Source organism: Microchirus variegatus (assembly GCF_963457635.1).
Source record: "Microchirus variegatus genome assembly, chromosome: 7".
NCBI classification, from domain to species: Eukaryota; Metazoa; Chordata; class Actinopteri; order Pleuronectiformes; family Soleidae; genus Microchirus; species Microchirus variegatus.
The window spans coordinates 21,495,218-21,513,400 of NC_139808.1; the positions used below are offsets into that span (position 1 = coordinate 21,495,218).

Sequence of the window (18,183 nt, forward strand, 5' to 3'; positions counted from 1 at the left end):
TATCTGGGAGGGACCTGCTTTCACACACTCTCTGTCAAGGTAACTGCCTCTAAAACCTGAACAACATATTGCAAAACATGAAAAACACCTCATGCACTACATGTAAAAAATATGACCATCTTCAAAAACAATTCACTCTTCAAATGGTTTAAGTCCATAGAGGTGATTCCCAAACACCCACGTGATGGATCAGGGAGATTTATTTGTGTACCCCAAATACATTTGCTGAATTTTTGTGGATATGTTTACAATAACAAGTATAAAAAGACAACATAAGTAATTTACTAAACATCTCTGAAATGATGTTTGCTGTTACAGTCGTGTCTGTGAATGAGCGGCCACATTATGCACTCATTTGCACTTGTCACAGTTGATATTATGATTTGGATTATGAACGATTGTTATCTTTAAAAGTGGGGCCTCTCACAGAAAGTTCTACAGACTCAGCAGAGGTGTGCACAGACATTTCAGGGAGCAGGAGCTCAAATGAAAAAGGGCACCCCCATGATGAACTTGATGAACTCTTGCTCTCAGATCATTTTATTTTCTGGAGAGACAGGAAATACATAAGTGTCGATACATGATCAATTTTTTTGGAGAGAGAGAAAATCAGAAAAAAAAGAAAAACTTCAGGTTTCCTCTTTTAAGTTCAGGCAGTAAAAAGAGCCTAACATGGCCGTGTCTGTCTATTCTGTATTGTTCAGGCTCCAGAGCAGAACAAGTCTGTTCACATTTCTTTGCTTTACCTCTATCATTGTAACTGTGGAGTGGGGGTTTAGCAGCTTTTGAACTATTATGTTTCATTAAAAAAGTTATTCAAAGGATAATTCACTTTGCTTTGAAGTGTTTATGAATGATAGTCACTGTATTGCAGACAGTAGACAGGAGGAAATGGGAGAACTGGAACAATATACATTGTGTTTATGTGATCAGTGACAGCGAGGAAAGAACAGTCTAAAATCCTCACTGTACACTAAATATTGTGAGGTTTGCTGTGCTGTCAGACTTTACATTATCTTATCAACAGATTCCTATGCACATATATACTGTATACAGCATACAGTGAGATTTGGATTGATGTTTTTCATTTGGGTTTTCTTTTACAGGAATACAGTGTGTGTTCATGTTCCGATTCACCCCTCTTCCTCTCCAAACACTGTCTACTGAATCTGAATCACAATCAGCTTTACTTAAAGTATGAATGTACTTGTTTTTCTTCCATTTCTCTGTGTATTTGTACATAAATAACCCCATAAGAAAACAAGGACAAAAACAGGATAAATAAGTGAATATTTTGCAGTCCAGACATATTTATTCAATCCACTCAGCATCAATACCTTATACACTCTCACTTCAAAATGGCCAACTATCCCTTTAATTTCAGTTCAGTGTCTAGTATCTGCATCAACTGTTCATGTGCAAATTTAAATAAATCTGTAGAGTTAGAACAGGTGAGTCATTTCCTGTGCGCCTACATAATCTGGCAACGTTCAACTAAACATATTTTACTCCCCTTTAAAATAAAACATTATATCCACTCATGTACTTGCACAAAATCCAAATAAACAACTGTAATCACATGATCTGATGTGGCCTAAGCGGTGAAACTTTGACCCCTCCACTCCTTTTGTGCTGATGCTGGAAATGTGAGGTTATTTTATTGTTGTTTTATTGTTCAATCTGCAGAAACAGGTCAAAGTGTGATCAAAGATCTCTTGCAGTGTTGAATAAATCACTTCATGCTGCAGAAGAGGACGTGTTTTTTGTTTTCCTCTTAAGATCTGGTTTGGTCTTATCTGCTGCCATCTTGTTTTTGTTTTGCTGTTGTCACTGACGGGCTTCACTCACACACTGTCTGCCCTGTAAGAGTGGGCGAGCCAGCTGAACTGCTCTGAAGAAACTGGCTCTGCCTGCAGCTCCAGTCTGAACGCTCACGTAGGAGAAAATGTCCTCTGTTCTGGACGACTCTTATTACACTGAATTATACATCAGACTGTCAAGTGTCTCCAGACAAAAATGTGAAACGTAAAAAGGGATGTTCAAAAACAAATGGAGCAGAAGGAATATGGGCCAATTAAATAATTTTCTGTAAGAGAAGAAAATGTGGTCAACAATGAAATACTTGAAATGATGATGTCAAAAGATGTTTTCTCGACAAGTTGGGTTAAAGTTGATGGTGTAGAGTACAAAGGTGGACTTGTTGTTTGCAGTTTAATGGAGGATGACATGCCAGTATTTTGTCAAATAGTTGACATACTTCTGGTTGAAGTTTGGTTTTTATTGACACAAAAGCTATTCCACCATGACCGGGAAGTCATTTCTTTTCCTCCTGCAGCAGGAGCACAAACACAGTTTTGGGAAACATATAAATGTTCCTGATTTATAATGTTGCACCACATCCTGCCAAGACGTTAGACATGCTGAGGTCATAGGTGCAAACAACTTTCCCCATTTAACTCAAATAAATGCATGCAATTAAATTAGCATTCATTGTTTGATTAATTAATCCATTATGCAAACTATTTTTTATTAACCACTAAAATCTGCCACAAAGTGGACCCACTCATGTAAGTGAGTGCTGTGATCGCACCAAATGAAGACATATTTCACATTTGATACAGCATGTAATGAGAGCTAATACATTCACAAAGATCACACATGCACAGTGTATGGTTTGGCCATCGCTGTGTAAACACAGATCTAAAATATAAATACATTTAAACTGCTTTGACTGTGGTTGAACAGGTGTGATGCATCCTTTTACGCAACACATTTCAGACTGAGAAAGCTGCCACATGTCACTGTGGATTGAGCCAAGTAGATACAGGAGTTTACAGAGAGTGTCGCTGAAGACTGCCCCCTTTTGGTCAAAGCGTGTTACAGCAGAGTGGCCTGTGCCCTCTGTGATGCTTGTCCTCATTCAAAAGCATGAATATGAATATATCAGTCACGCTCACGCACAGTTGATGAGACGGGTCATACAGAAAATGAGTTTATTTGTAATACAGCAGGATTTAGTTTGTCTTACATCGTCACATACAGATGTTCCCATGCATTCAGCAATGAGTCTTTTATCGTTTTTTTAATTTATTTTTATTTTAATCTACTTGTGTAACTGTAAAGGTACAGAATGAATAGTCAGAGGTACTTTTTTCCCCCCTTTTTTTTGTTCTTGTTTGCACTGATCATCGTCATTTCACAGAGACAGTCTACATCGAAGGTTCATTACACCCCAAAACAAACAAACAAAAATAACTATACCATCAAATATGAATCAAGTAAACAGGCAAAACAAAATATACTGTAAGACAAAAAATAAACCTTTGCCTAATTATCTTGAACTATAGTGCAAGAGAAACCATTCTTTATACCAAACTGTAGATAAATATCTGATAAATACTGTATGTGTGACTGAGTCAAAGCCAAACAAGCTGAGAGAAAATCAACGTGAAGTTGTTACTGAATATAAGGCCACAAAACCCAAATTTAAAAACTCACGATTTAACATAGAATAGATGGTGGATATAAACAATTCATTAATGAGTAGATAGAGTTGTTGTACTGTCACCACTGTGTGTGTGAGAGTACCCATGTATGGCACACAGATATGGTTTTATTGACAGAAATCTGTGGATTCTGCTGGTATCAGAGGTGACGCGGGAATTCCTTTGCTGTTCAGAGGTGAGTTTGTGGATGTGTGGGTGAATCTCTAAAAACTACACTACACTCACAGACCGGCCGCCGTACTCTGTTTCCTTTCACATAATTACACAAACATAGAGGAAAAACGCATGTCAAATAAATATCAGTACAGCAACTTAAAGACTCATCAACAATATTCACATTCAGGAACACAGATTGGCAACAGAAAAAACATGTACAGTGAGAGCAACTTGAGGCAGTTTGAATACTCATATACACACACAAGATGGCAGACAAGCAGCTTCTGTGCAGGTCATGTATGCTCTGCTGTTGTGCAGGTGGACTTATATACTGCTGAATTACACAGGAGTACTTTGAAAAGGTCTTGGCCTCACTGAGGAACAAGGGCAGAACTGTATATTATTAGAAGACGTCTCTCTTCCCCTTTAACCCTCCTGTTATATAGCTGTCTGTCTGTTTCTCTGCAGTCTGGCCAGAGAAACCCCTTTCTGTGGTTTCCCTCCAGCACACCTGCTGCAGATTACTCTGTTAGCAACATAACTCGAAAAGTCATGGACAGATTTGGATGAAATTTTCAGGAAATGTCGACCAGGAACAAGTGATTCAATTTTGTGTGATTCAACCTTTATTTCATTTTATGAAATTAAAGATGTTTTACTAGTTGTGTCTGTATTTGGGGTACTGTCAACAATCACTTGGGGAACAATCAGTTACTGTCCACATTCTTTGAAAATCTCTCAGTAAGTGAGAGACAAACTAAAACATGGATAAGAAGATGGCAGAAGTATCCAAATGTGGCTTTGAATTGTTTCCCAATGCACCTTTTTACCAATGTGTTTCCCTGTTTTCAGAGTGATAATGAAAACATGGACACTGTTAACACTGTAATCTGGAGCCATTCTACTACAGAGAGTGAAGCTTGGACATCGGTGGACAAGTTGCACTAAAGTTAAAGGAGGCCGATGGAAAGAACAATTGTTCTCCTGTGACGTTATCTGGGTGAGGCTGAGAACTGTTTGAAGTATCCTCATAAAGCTGACTACACTGTTACAAGCACATGTTGACAACTAATAAGCAGGATGTGTTGTGCGATTGGTTTCTGCACCAGAACATGATGATCATGCAGAGGAGGAAGGAGAACGAAGCCATGTTGGTGGCATCTATATCACGGTGCGCGTAATTCAGGCTGTCTAAGACAAAGTAATAGAACATGTGATTCACATTGTCTAAACTGATTGCACAAGCACAGTACACATGCACTCGCTGTATCTAAGTAACAATATGTCTCAGTGTTGCTCTCAAATTAAAAGGAAGAGCAAAGTGAATTACAGGACATGAGTCTGCCAGCTGTGATTGTTCTCAAACATGGCTCTGTTACCACACAAGAGACGGGGAATAAAACAAGAAGTGCAACTGACAGAACTGACAGCTAAAAAAACACACATCAACAAAAAAAAATCATATTGATTCACTGTCAACTCAGTGGAGGAACACATGAATCAGTGCAGCACCTAAAGACTAACATACAGTACAGCTATGGACAAGAGGTGGACACAAGCAAGTGTCTGCTGTGATTGCTTGTGGTTAGGGTTCCTTTGTGTGTGTGTGAGAGCATGTGTGTATGTAAGTGTGTGTGATGGATTAAATATAAAGTATGTGCAAATCTGTTTGTTGTAAGAGCTGGAAATTAAAAATTAACCTGAACAGACTGAAAATAAAACCCAAAACCTGCCTCACACTCTGAAATCTGCTTTGCACCTATCAACCAAAACCTTTGCCCCGATATCACTGCCCCACTCTGAAAACAATTAGAATGGTGGATGGATGTGGCTGCCAGCTGCTGTCTCCACGCTGTCTTCTTATTTTTTGTTCTTGAGTTGATTGGCCAGCCAATCAAGACCCTCATAGAGGCCGTCACCACTGGTGGCGCAGGTGGCCTGGATGTACCAGTTGCGGTGACGCAGGGAGTGTAAGCCCAACTTGTCTGTGATCTCTGCCGCGTTCATGGCATTTGGTAAGTCCTGTTAAAGAGGTCAGAGGTCAGTGAGGAGGAAGTGAAAGTTCGGCTCCGTGTGTTCGCAGGGCTATGCTAAAGCCCTTCATTCTGTCTGCGCATGTTTCCTGTAACTGGTGGAAAGCTCTTGTTTTGGTCAAAAGAAACGACAAAGAAAACGTAGAAGAGGTAACCATAGAAACTTGCCTCTCACATGACCTCAAGTCATGTGAGAGGCAAGTTTCTATGAGATGTACATGTGTGTCCACTGGTGCCCACACATGTACATCTCAGTGCTCAGAGAATACGAGACCATACAAATGAGGTCAAACTCCTGATGAGACATTACCGCTACAGGAATGGAATGTGAGGTTGAATATGCACTAGTATTGAACACACTGATGCGGACAATGCAGAAATGCAAAGTGTGTGCCACTGTTAAGGCTGGTGGGCTGGAAGACAGTTATAGGCTTGTTTTATGGTTTAGATCAGAGGTGTCAAACTGGCAGCGCATAGGCCACGTGCGGTCCACTGCTTTATGACATGAAAACATGACCCGCGGCTTCATCTTCCTCTAACACATCTCAAGGCACAGCTGCCAGTGAGGTGATAGAATATAGACAATATAATAACAATATAAAACAATAAATGTTTTTGAGCAATATTTTATAATAGTTACAATAAGACATTTGGTTGTTGTTATTATCACATTATTAAATGTATTACATTCAACATTATATTGTATATAAATAAGCTTGTTTGGTGTTTTAATTAGTTGTCCATATTATTATTTACTTAATTTAATTCTCTGTTTTTTATCTTATAGATGTATTTTGCAGCATAAATATGTTTGACATATATCAAAGCAGCTCTTTGAAATGATGTGAAATATCATCATGAATATCTTTATTGCGATATCATGATGGAATATTGTGTTTTGTTTTGTTTTTTAGCTCATACTGTTTTTTCCCACTCCCCCCCCCCACCCCCCGACCAGACTCCCAGGTCATTTGAGTTTGATCCCCCGCAGTTTAGATTATATAGTATGATACATGTATACTTTTACTGTGGATAAGTACACATAATATGTGATAATATATCATATAATATGTGTAAAACCTAATATGTAATATTATTAGATATTTTTAAAGATATTCTGGGCTATATGTGGCTTTATTTGAGTAGTTAGATGGTTCTCGATCAGCTGAGCCATCCAGCACCTCCAATTACATGATTCTAATAGACAGTAAATTCATCTGCTCAATCAAATCAAATGAGGTCTACAATATCTTAACAATACTTCTGCCATATTATCTCACTTTTCCAGCTATTTAAACCTCTCACTTCCACACCAAAGTCCACAGAGAAAATCTGCCTTTTTAATTTGCAGAGACACAGGAGCTGCTGGTTTACTGCTGCCTCGTCTGGTAAGTTTGTGTCACTCTGTTTAATATGAACAAAGAATTTGAAACTCCAGCCACAAAATAATACGTTTGAGCTCACTTTTTGAGGCATCAGTGCATACACCTGTATGTTAAATTGTTGATTTTCTCCATGGACTTTGGTGCTGGGAGTGAGCAGTTGACAAAACAACACAAATGTAAGTATCCTGTGAGGAAAGGCTGACTAATGAGTTTAAGTGTCGTACAAATTCTTAAGATATCATATATATAGGTTTTCTGAGTGATAGAACAGGAAGTAGGTTGTGAACACCAAACCAGCTGTGTATTATTTGTGTACTGTGTGTATGTGTGTGTATACAGTGGTCTCTTGCCTGTTTGTTGGCAAACACAAGGAGGACTGCATCCCTCAGCTCATCCTCAGCCAGCATCCTCATCAGCTCCTCCCGCGCTTCGTTCACACGCTCTCTGTCGTTACTGTCCACCACAAAGATTAGACCTGAAACAAACAAAATATTTTCTAAAGGCGTCAATAAGTGCTTTATTTTGGCTGACATCAACCCTTAATTAGCTCTGCTCACCCTGTGTGTTTTGAAAGTAGTGTCTCCAGAGAGGACGGATCTTGTCTTGCCCACCCACGTCCCACACAGTGAAGCTGATGTTCTTGTACTCCACCGTCTCCACGTTAAATCCTGGAATCAGGAGCAGGGTTATACAACATGTGAAGCAAACACTACTGAATTATGAGTGCGTGAGAAGACACTTCACTATTCTGTGTGCCTACCAATGGTTGGAATTGTGGTGACGATTTCACCCAGCTTGAGCTTGTAGAGGATTGTTGTTTTTCCTGCAGCATCGAGCCCAACCATCAAGATCCTCATCTCCTTCTTCCCGATGAGGCTCTTCAGCAAATTCCCAAATATGTTTCCCATGATTCAGATCTTGTCTCTGAACTTCAGAGTGCAGCTAATATTGCTAGATTCTGGTCTAAGATGATGAACTGGGGCAAATTACAAAGGAAGGCTGAAAAGAGGAAACAAACAAACAAAATGTTGTAAGGTTTTTTTGTGTGTGGAAAGCATTAAACAGTCTCACATATTACAGGATTAGAATATTCTCTCGACAACCTCCTTCACACTGTCTAAGTAACACCACTCCGACACAGTCTCACCTCTACATACAGTCTCAAAGACAGGTGCAAAGTTATGCTAACTACCCCCAGTCATCATGTCAGAGCCATGACTCCAGGCTACAGCACAATCTGTTCACATCCTTTTCTCCTCCTTTAAATCTTAAACTGCAACAACGCCAAGCCCTTGGAGCACACACAGAGATGGCCTACATAACCAGGCCTGTGCTAAACATTCAAACAGTCAAACTCTACCACAAAGCCAACTGGTCTGAGACAGAGACCAAGACAAAGGCAGACTAGAGTAACCCTGTAGTCCAGAGTGATGCTGAACACTACCTCTGAATATGTTCAAATGCTCGAATATATTAATATTGTCGTTCAAATCTTGTCAAGTTAAATGTGCAGAACAAATTCCAACTCAGTCTGAACACACTCATATACACCCTTAATATGGATCAGGACACGCCCTTAAACACTAAAAACAACTGAACAGATGTCAAGTATGAAGACTGTAATCAGAAAAAAAATTGCTGGAGAACCAAAAATCAGTGGACCTATAATAAAAATATATAACGGACAAAGAATGAATACATTAGGTGAATAAAGTGCATGTTTCAGGAACATGGATCATTGAAGAAATGTGTCGGTGAAAGCATCACTGTGTGGCCAGTATTGTGTGTGTATTAAAACCCCCCCAGACACACTCACAATTATTCTGAAAAACGGTTTTATTTTTGTAATGTGTGTGAAATGCCAGAATAATTTCAAGCCATGCATGAAGGTATGTTAATTTAATAATTCAATATATAGAATAAACTGGTAAAATAAGCTAATAAATTCAGTCATAGACTTTGGGTGGAAGGACTTCCTGTCATGGTTATCCTAAAAAAAAAAATTCACACTATTATTGTAAAAAATATCCTTAACATTGTTTTGGTTTTTTTATTCTCAAATGTAAATGATGGCGCCTCCTGTCTGTCATTTGGTTTCTGAATGTGTACACATTAAAGGTTCTGTGTGAACATTTAAGAAGGTTTATTTATTTATTATACAGAAAGCTAATGTAATACCCATGTAAGTATATTATTATAAGTGCAAAATCGCTGGTGAGCACTGTTGCCTCACAAGTCACCGGTTCAAATCCCAGTTCAACTAAGGAGGCTGCCATATTGTGACACTATTGGCGATTTCCACTTCACAGTTCTAACACGACTCAGCTCGGCACGGCTCCACTCTACACTGTTTGGGTACCAGGCGGTCATTTTCCATTACTTCGTAGTACCTCCTCAATGTGGGCGGGGTCATCATAGCAACGGCTGCACAAAACTGTCATGACAACGTTTTATACGTGACACAAACACACAAACAAATGATGAGTAAAGTGGTTGTTTTCAGTGTAACTGAATCATTAGAATCAGTTCATTAAAAAGATTAGTTTAATACTTCCTGCATGACCGGAGCACAGACTCCATCTGACACAGTCACTGAACTGAACTACGACTGAATGCTGTCACTAAATTCACCAGACTCCTGATAAATATTGAGATTTTAGACATTTCCTTGCTAAATGTTGGAGATTAGCCCAGTTTTAATGATATTTAATTATTTTTAACTGATTTACAGTTTGGCATTGTTCGGTTTGATTCTTGTGTCGGACATCGCACTCATGACTCTTCCAGTGACGACACTCTCTGACCAATCAGTGGCCGGCAGTCTGTTGACGTCACATTTTAGTATCGGCTCAGCTCGTTTGAAACCTTACCAGAGCAGGCATTAAAAAAGAACCAGGTACTATCACTAATGGAAAAGCAAAAAAAACAACAAAAAACATGAGCGAAGTCGAGCCAAGGCGAGTCGTGCGAAAACTATACAAGAAGAACAACATCCTTTCTGGCATCCAAAGGCCTGGCGCACCTGGCAGTTGTGAGTGGAGGAGTCATCCCTTTGTTACGATCTGCAGACACACCATAAGATGTTACTAATTCTTACACACATCACAAAATAAATCACAAGGTCTTGGAATACCTGGAAAGATGCAGGCTCCCCCTTGTGGCGCTTCAAAATAAATCACTGGGACTGTATGTTGGTGAGTGAGAGAGGTTTTTTTTTTTATCACTCACATGAAAATATGGAAATACGTTTTTTCCGATTCACAATTACCCTAATTATGGAAATTCACCAAGATGAACATATTGTGAGTGCTTTTAATCTCGATGATTTCACACACCGTCTCATCCCTGACAGATAATAGTGCAGGAGCAGCTTCCCTGTCCATGGTGCTGAAGAGGATTAACACACTGGCCTTCACTGATGCACCAGCTGTGATCAAGTGTCCAGTATGAGCTCATTAAAATGGTGATGTTGTGTGACAGCAGGGCCGCAGCGTGCCGGTCTCTCACTGCTCATTTAGCCCCGGTTTACTATGGTTGCGTTAGCCGCGGGTGCTACGGTCGATGACGACACCGCTAACCTGCCGTTATTAGCGGTGACGGCCCGCACATCCTTCCAACTCGAAAATAAACATTCAGGATTATTGTCGGACACAACGTTGATACATGTTTTATTATAATATCTGTTGTAAATCTATCTGACGGTTTGTTTTAGCAGTAACCGCTGTAATCGACGATTCAAAACGGCAGCTAGTGGCGAGTGGTATCCACCCTATACATCCATCCGTTCATCCGTCCTCAGCGGGCATCCTGCTGCCTCAGAGCCGCCCGCCGACGCTTTAACCCGGCGACAACGAGGCCACGCGACGGCCACGGGACACACATGGAGCACAACATGTTTCTTTTTTTATCAACTGCTAGCTTCAGACATGCGAGTATATATTATCCATTTGATGAAAAGTGCCGCTGTCCTCACTTACCTTAGCTGGGGAGTCCGCTACTCAATGTCTCACGATATTTTCAGGGGGACAACTCAGCATAAAATGAAATCTCGCGAGAGTCCACGTCAAAAACCAAATCAGAAGGACAGGGGTTCTGTTCATTGTTTTGACCCACTACAATGGGCCTTTTTACACTGTCACATCAGTCCCCTTTAGTTTAAATAACTCATATGAATATTTTATACAGCAAACAATGAGCTTTTACTATGTGCTTTTTGATTGTATTAACAAGGACAACTAAAACATTTCATAACAAGGTTTATTCATAATGTCACTACAGCAGTAGTATATTGTAATATAAGTGAGACAACAACTAGTAATTCATTAGAGACGCAAGTTAATTATCCATCAATATATAAAAATAAAATAACTATTGATGGTAAAAAAAACAAAACATTTCTCATATGACCAAAAAACATGCTAAGGATACATCTTTTAAAAAATATAATTATAGTTTCTTTAATGACCCACAGTTTCATTTCATAAAATATGTGTTATTATTCCTAACTTGAAGTAATTTTCAATATAGTCATTAAAATAAAACATTAAACTAAAATTATACCTTTATTTGTGGGAAGTGATTATATTTCCAACGATATAGTCTAACAGCTGTCTGAACAAATGAGTGTCGTAAAGCCTATGACAGACTGGCATCCCCTCTGCTACAGCTCCTCATAGAGAGGGTGCGAAAAGTTAGTCTGTATTTTTTACTTATCTAGTTCGGTGTCCACTTCTCCCCCACAGTATTAAAATGTCCTTGTCCTCTTTGAAAGTCTCAGTGCATCTTGATAGTGTAACTAACAAAGAGCCTGAAGCTCAAACAGCTAAATGGAATCCAGCTGTCATTAATTATAGTTATGCACACCTGCAGTTTTATCACAGTATGAGCACGAGCACAGTGCTTTATGGGAAAACTCAGATCTTAAAACAACTCAAACATAACCACCTCACAGAGCTGGAGTGAATATCAATCAGCCAGTGTATGCATTTTGCATTTTATATTATGACATCATTTCTGATATGCAAAACCCTCCATAGCTCCCTGACGTGCATGGGAAACAGAGGGGTGAATGTGAGATTCTTATGTTAGTGACAATCGGCAGTCTTAAGATAATCACTTATTCTTACTCACTGGGCCTTTTAGAATATTTGAAAGTGGTATAGTTGTTGGTGCCACACAATCTACTGGAATTTTCACACACAACCATCTCTAGGGTTAATAGAGAATGATTTGATAAAAGAGAAAATATCCAGTGAGCGGCAATTGTCTGGGAGAGATGATCAGAGGTCAGAGAAGAATGACCAGAACAGTTTGAAAGCAGCAGGAGAGCACACTGAAGACAATGCCACTCCTGTCTCTGTGTTAGAAGTGTTGCACTAATGTGTTACTATTACTGTAATCTATTATTACTTAATAGATTAAAGTAGAATATAATTGCCCACCAAAGTGAAATGTTGTCTCTTACCAACATAAAATAATATAAAGAAGGTGCAAACAGCACATAAATAAAAAACAACTGCTAAAGTAAGATAAGAGACACAGATATAGACAGGGTTAATTCACAAATCAGTTACATCAACTCTTTGTGTAGATGAAAAGCTCAGTGTTCACTTTGTGGAGTTGAGAATACTTCTTACACTTGGAATGAAGGATGTTTTTCTACAAAATTTTATTTATATTTTTATCTATGAAAGGTTAAAATACTTCATGAGATTCATTCACCAGTTCTAAGATCTGTTTACTTAGACCAGAGGTGTCAAACAGGTGGCCACCACTTAATATCATGTTTGAATGAACGACCTCCTCTTCCTTTAAACAAAGCACATGTTGCCAGTGAGGTGATAGATTATAGACAGAATATAATACTAAATAGTTTTCCTAGCAATATTTTTATTATTATTGTAATAATAAGACATTCAGTTGTAATTATCGCATGATAAAATGTATTACATTCAACATTAAATTACATACATAAAAGCTTCTTTGGTGTTTTAACTACAGTTGTCCACATTATTATTCACTTAATTTTAGATTTATTTCTCTATTTCTTTTAATAATATATTTACTTTGCAGCATAAATATGTTTGAAGACATACTCCAGTGTTTTTGCAGTTTGACCGCTAATTTTAAAAAGTGGTTTGAAGCCTCAAGATTTGCAATTAAGTTTGGTTTTGGAACCGGAAATTAACAGAAGTCACCAGCAACCAGGAACTTGTTGGATGAAACCAGCTGTCAATCAAACTGCTGTCCCACTTGTACCGTGTTTTATCATCTATTTTCTTACAAATGGAATGGAGCAGAATTTACAAAAATGTCCTATGACCTGAAACTACAGATCTGGACCATTATTTACATAAAATCAAATTAGAGGTAGGTTCACTTTCCCATAGATTTATATTCACAAGAATTCCTTTTGCAACCGGACGCCCCCTGGTGGCTATTCAGTATGTTGTTTCTTCCCGGTGAGCTTCAACTGGCAACCTGAACGGCCACTATTTAAATCAGGGGTCTCTCAAACTCAAATGACCTGGGGGCCAATGCATATCTATTGTGATCAAGAGGGGGCTGGAGAACAAAAAGTAGGGGAAAAAACTGGTCACAATATTGCATCAAAATATCACACTTATCCTTAATAATACTATTAAAGATGCACAATTAATGTATTAATATCAAAAACATACATTTATTTTAAATTACATCAATATTAGTGTGGACAACTGTATTTCAAATTCGTGTGACCCATCTGCAGTACCCTGAAGGCCCACCAGGGAGCCGCGGCCCACACTTTGGAATCAGTGTGGAGGAGGAGGAGCCTGTCTGTGACGTGGCATCTGTGCCGCTCAGCACTGCCCCCCAGCGGCTATGTACACACAGCGCAGCTTCCGCTTCCTCGGCCTGATGGGATGCTGCTGGCGGAATGTGTGAGGCGGGCTTTGAGGGGAGACCCAGGTGCTGGGACAACGTCCACGGACGGCGAATCCTTATCTCTAACAGTATTAGACACATCAGCGTTAGCTCGTGCTGAGCCATTTTGGACAGAAGAGTCGACTGTCCGCGAGCTCCTCTCCTCTGTTTTACTCACACATTAGCGAGAAACATCTGTGCTACAAGTTCACAATGAAGACCAGGATTGTTCTGCTCCTGCTCGCAGCAGCTTTCACGCGTGTATTCGCTCAGGGAGAGGACAGCGCTGCAGAGGACCTTCAGGTGGAAACCTTGGTGAGTGGGACACGCGTGTGTTGTATTATAACAGTATAACACAGTCCAGCAGCAGCTCTAAACAACAACAACAACAAGCCTCAAACTGCTGTAAATTAACGGTTCTGTTGTTTTCTCCTGGTCTAAGGTGAAACCTGAAAGTTGTTCTGTGCTGTCCACACTGGGAGACACGCTGCACATCCACTACACGGTGAGAGACTCAGCACGTCACTGTTACAGTTATGTACAGATGTGTGTCACACCTGGAACTGTACACGAGTGTGTTAGTGGAAGGATGAGAGGGAGTCAGCTGATGTGGCAACGTCTGCATGTGGAAACACACACACACACACACACACACACACACACACACACACACACACACACACACACACACACACACAGTTTGCATACCATAAATAAACTCAAACCACACACCGCAGACGTGTTTATTTATGATATGCAGACGGTGTATGTGTGTTTTTTTTTATTGTGATGCGAGTCGGTCGCTTCTGCAACTATGGAGAGATGAAGCGGCGCAACACGTCAGCACTAACTGCTCAGTGAGTGAGTGAGCAGCCCCACTTCACCCATGGTTTACCCAGAGGTGTCAAACTGGCAGCCTGCGGGCCACATGCTGTTCACTAAGGTTGCAATGATTATTTATCGACGACTGTATTAATCATCGACTATTTTGATTGATTTTGATTCAATGATGGGGGTAGATTTAATACTAATTGTAAAGGCCCTGCTATACTTGCGCACACAGAGCGCACTGGGTCCCAGACAGAACCAGAGCTGGTTTGGGTTCCCCTGCAGACTCAGAGCTCAGTGGCCCATCAGAACCCCATTGTCCCTGCCTGTCAGTCCAGGATTAACTGTGTATACACACTGGTCCATTACAGAACACACAGCGCACAAAATATCCTTTCATCTGATAGTCTTGTGCTTGCAGTTATTCAGAGGCTTTTGTGGCTTTAAAATGTTAGTGGATTATACTCTGAAGAGGTTCTGAACCTGTAATCCGTTTTCACTTAAACTTCAGTAACCATTTGTAGTTTCCCTTGTTTTAATTGTTAGGCTTAGGGTAAAAAAAACGATTGAACAGAATAAATGACTCAAAATAATACAATGATTATCAAATTAATAAACTTAAAATAATGAAAGCAGGTGTGATTCAAAGAGAAAAATAGAAATCATTTCTCAAAATGATTTTATATATTTATATTTTATTACCTGTTACACATGTTTAATTCACACACTTTTAAAAATAAAAGAAATGTAATGGAAAGTGCATGAAGAACACAAAAGTGAACACATGTAAAGAAAATTAACTGTTTATTTATTTGAGTGTTTTTCATGTTTTCTCTCTCAAGGGCAAACTGATGGACGGAAAGGTGATTGATTCGTCTCTGTCCAGGGATCCTCTTGTTGTTGAGCTGGGGAAGAGGACAGTCATCGCTGGTAAATGAACACATTCACTGACTCATGTGTTTCTTGGACTGTGAATGATGTCACATTCTCTGTGTGATTTTCTCACCAGGTCTGGAACAAAGTTTGATTGGCGTGTGTGAAGGGTGAGTGAAAAGTAAAAGGTTTAAACAGTCACATGGATTATACAAAATATCAAAGGTAATAAATAGGTATTGTGTTTTGTGTTTCTTGGTGTTTTCTTCAGGCAAAAAATCAAAACCACGATTCCCTCTCACCTTGCATATGGAAAAAAGGGTTACCCTCCCACAATTCCAGGTACTGAACACACACACACACACACACAGAAATCAGTGCACATTGACAGAAACTGCAGTATACTGAAGCGCAGGTCTGTGTGTGTGATACGTAGAGGTGGAAAAAGTACTAAAATATTGTACTCAAGTATAAGTACCAATACTTTGATGAAATATTACTCAAGTAGAAGTAAAGGTAGTCATCTGAAAATGTACTCAAGTAGAAGTAAAAAGTAGTTCATTTGAAATGTACTTTAAGTAAAAGTTACTTACCGTAGTTACTTTGTGTGGGGTGTGAGGGTAGTAGAAATATGACAAGGGGTCAGAAATCCAAAACTATTTTGGAGTTCATGCGCGACACAGGATATGGGAACGCGCCCTCTATGTTCACACGCCAGTGCTGGTGCTAATCACATCATCATTCGTCTGGTTCTGGTGTATATTTTCCCCCTGTAAGTCTTCATTGTGCTGAATTTTAATTTTACTCAGATAGGATTTATAAAGTAACTAAGTACAATACTTGAGTCAATACGTACTCAAGTAAAATACAAAATCCTGATTTTAAATCGTACTTAAAAATACAAAAAAAAAGTATTCAATACAGTAACGTGAGTAAATGTATTTCATTATGAGGCCTGACATATTAAATAAATAAATACAGGAATAAATAAATGCTTACATTTATTTCTACATTTCTGTATTTATTTATTTATTTATTTATTCCTGTATTTATTTATTTATTGATATGTCAGGTCTCGTCCTCCATAGTGTTCAGACTTAGAGACGTAGACGTAGAGAAATCTAGTTGCTGTTGAAGACAATAAACAGTGTACTTAACTCTACTCTATAGTACTGTATTGTACATTGTGTACTTTATTGCACTAAACTATATAGCATTGACTGGATTAGTACTGCATTTTACTGTATAGTACTATAGTAGTATATTGTATAGTACTGTACTTCTCTGCACTGCACTCTATTGCATGGCACTGTATAGTAAACCATATTATACTGTACTGTACTGTACTGTACTACACTGTAATGTACAGCCATGGTTCCCAACCTGGGGTACATGGGGGCACCAGAGCTATGTCTGCTCCGATTAAATTTGTATTTGTGCATATTAAATTGAGAAAATCGCACACTCTGTATCACCCAAATTAAAACCCATTTTTTCAGTCCAACTTAAAATGTATGCAGCTATTTATTACCAACACCTCTGTGACCTCTGAACTTCCATGACCATTACTGCATAAGCAAGTCTCATCACTTCAGTTAGTGGCTAAACCTGATCATGTTCCTGTTGCCAGCGTTTGGGAAGCACTGCTGTACAGCCATATATAACTAAACAATGAATTCAACCTGGATCTGTCCAAGGTGATGCTGTTCTTCAGTTCGAGGTGGAGGTGATGTCTTTGACGCAGCAGACACCGTGGCAGAAAATGGTCAATGACGTGTTCCCCCTCCTGTGTTTGGCTCTGGTGCCCACTCTGCTCGGCTTGGTTGGACTTTACCTCTACAAAAAGGCCAGCGTAGAGAAGCCAAGCAAGAAGAAGGCAAAGGATAAGAAGAAGAAGAAATGAGGACAAGGCACAGAACTATTTAAATAAATTTTTCAAAATTGTATTTACTCTTCTTTGTGCTCTCATTTAGCGATGACATTCATGAAGTGGAATGATGGTGTGTTCCAGATCAGTGTGTGTCATACCCTTAACAGATTTGTCACAGTGACAATCCTCATCACTGAGACTGATTTGTGTGTTATTTTGTGTTAAGCCTCATCCATCCAACTTCTACCACTTTGTCCTCCACATGAGGGTCGTGGTGGGTGCTGTGGCAATCTCAGCTGACATAGGGCGATAGGCAGGGTAAACCCTGGACAGATCGCCAGTCCATCACAGGGCCACAATCCCCAAATCTGTGTGTTTTTGGACAGTGGGAGGAACCCGGAGTACCCAGAGAAAGTGTTAAACCTCAGTCATTCTTTTACAAAAAACTATTTTACCAAAACCTACATCCTAAAATCACCCAAAATCACTTTTTGAGTTTAACTGCACACAAAACAGACGAACAAAAAATATTTGTGAAGGTAATAATCTCAAGTATTCACAAGCACATTGAAGCTACACATCACAGGAAGACAGACCTTTAAATGTCTCCCGCTTCTTTAGATGGTTGA

At 39.3% G+C, this 18,183-nt stretch overlaps 2 protein-coding genes across 3 annotated transcripts; one reads left to right on the top strand and one right to left on the bottom strand.

The window, feature by feature from the left end:
* Positions 1-5,522: 5,522 nt before the first annotated feature.
* LOC310930119 (ADP-ribosylation factor 3) lies at positions 5,523-7,988 on the bottom strand (the record flags this gene model as incomplete). 2 transcript variants are annotated; one of them, XM_083893041.1, is made up of 4 exons in its annotated part: positions 5,523-5,684; positions 7,431-7,555; positions 7,638-7,748; positions 7,841-7,988. In XM_083893041.1, 4 exons carry the CDS (start codon positions 7,986-7,988, stop codon positions 5,523-5,525), a joined length of 546 nt encoding a protein of 181 aa, XP_083749167.1. The 2 variants fall into 2 exon arrangements, with proteins under 2 accessions (XP_083749167.1, XP_083749168.1); XM_083893042.1 differs by lacking the exon at positions 7,638-7,748.
* A 6,041-nt stretch (positions 7,989-14,029) lies between these two features.
* fkbp11 (FKBP prolyl isomerase 11) lies at positions 14,030-17,587 on the top strand (the record flags this gene model as incomplete). The annotated part of the gene is made up of 6 exons (XM_083892479.1): positions 14,030-14,298; positions 14,426-14,488; positions 15,654-15,741; positions 15,821-15,854; positions 15,956-16,026; positions 17,382-17,587. Exons 1-6 carry the CDS (start codon positions 14,197-14,199, stop codon positions 17,585-17,587), a joined length of 564 nt encoding a protein of 187 aa, XP_083748605.1. The 5' UTR covers positions 14,030-14,196.
* Between the last annotated feature and the right edge of the window lie 596 nt (positions 17,588-18,183).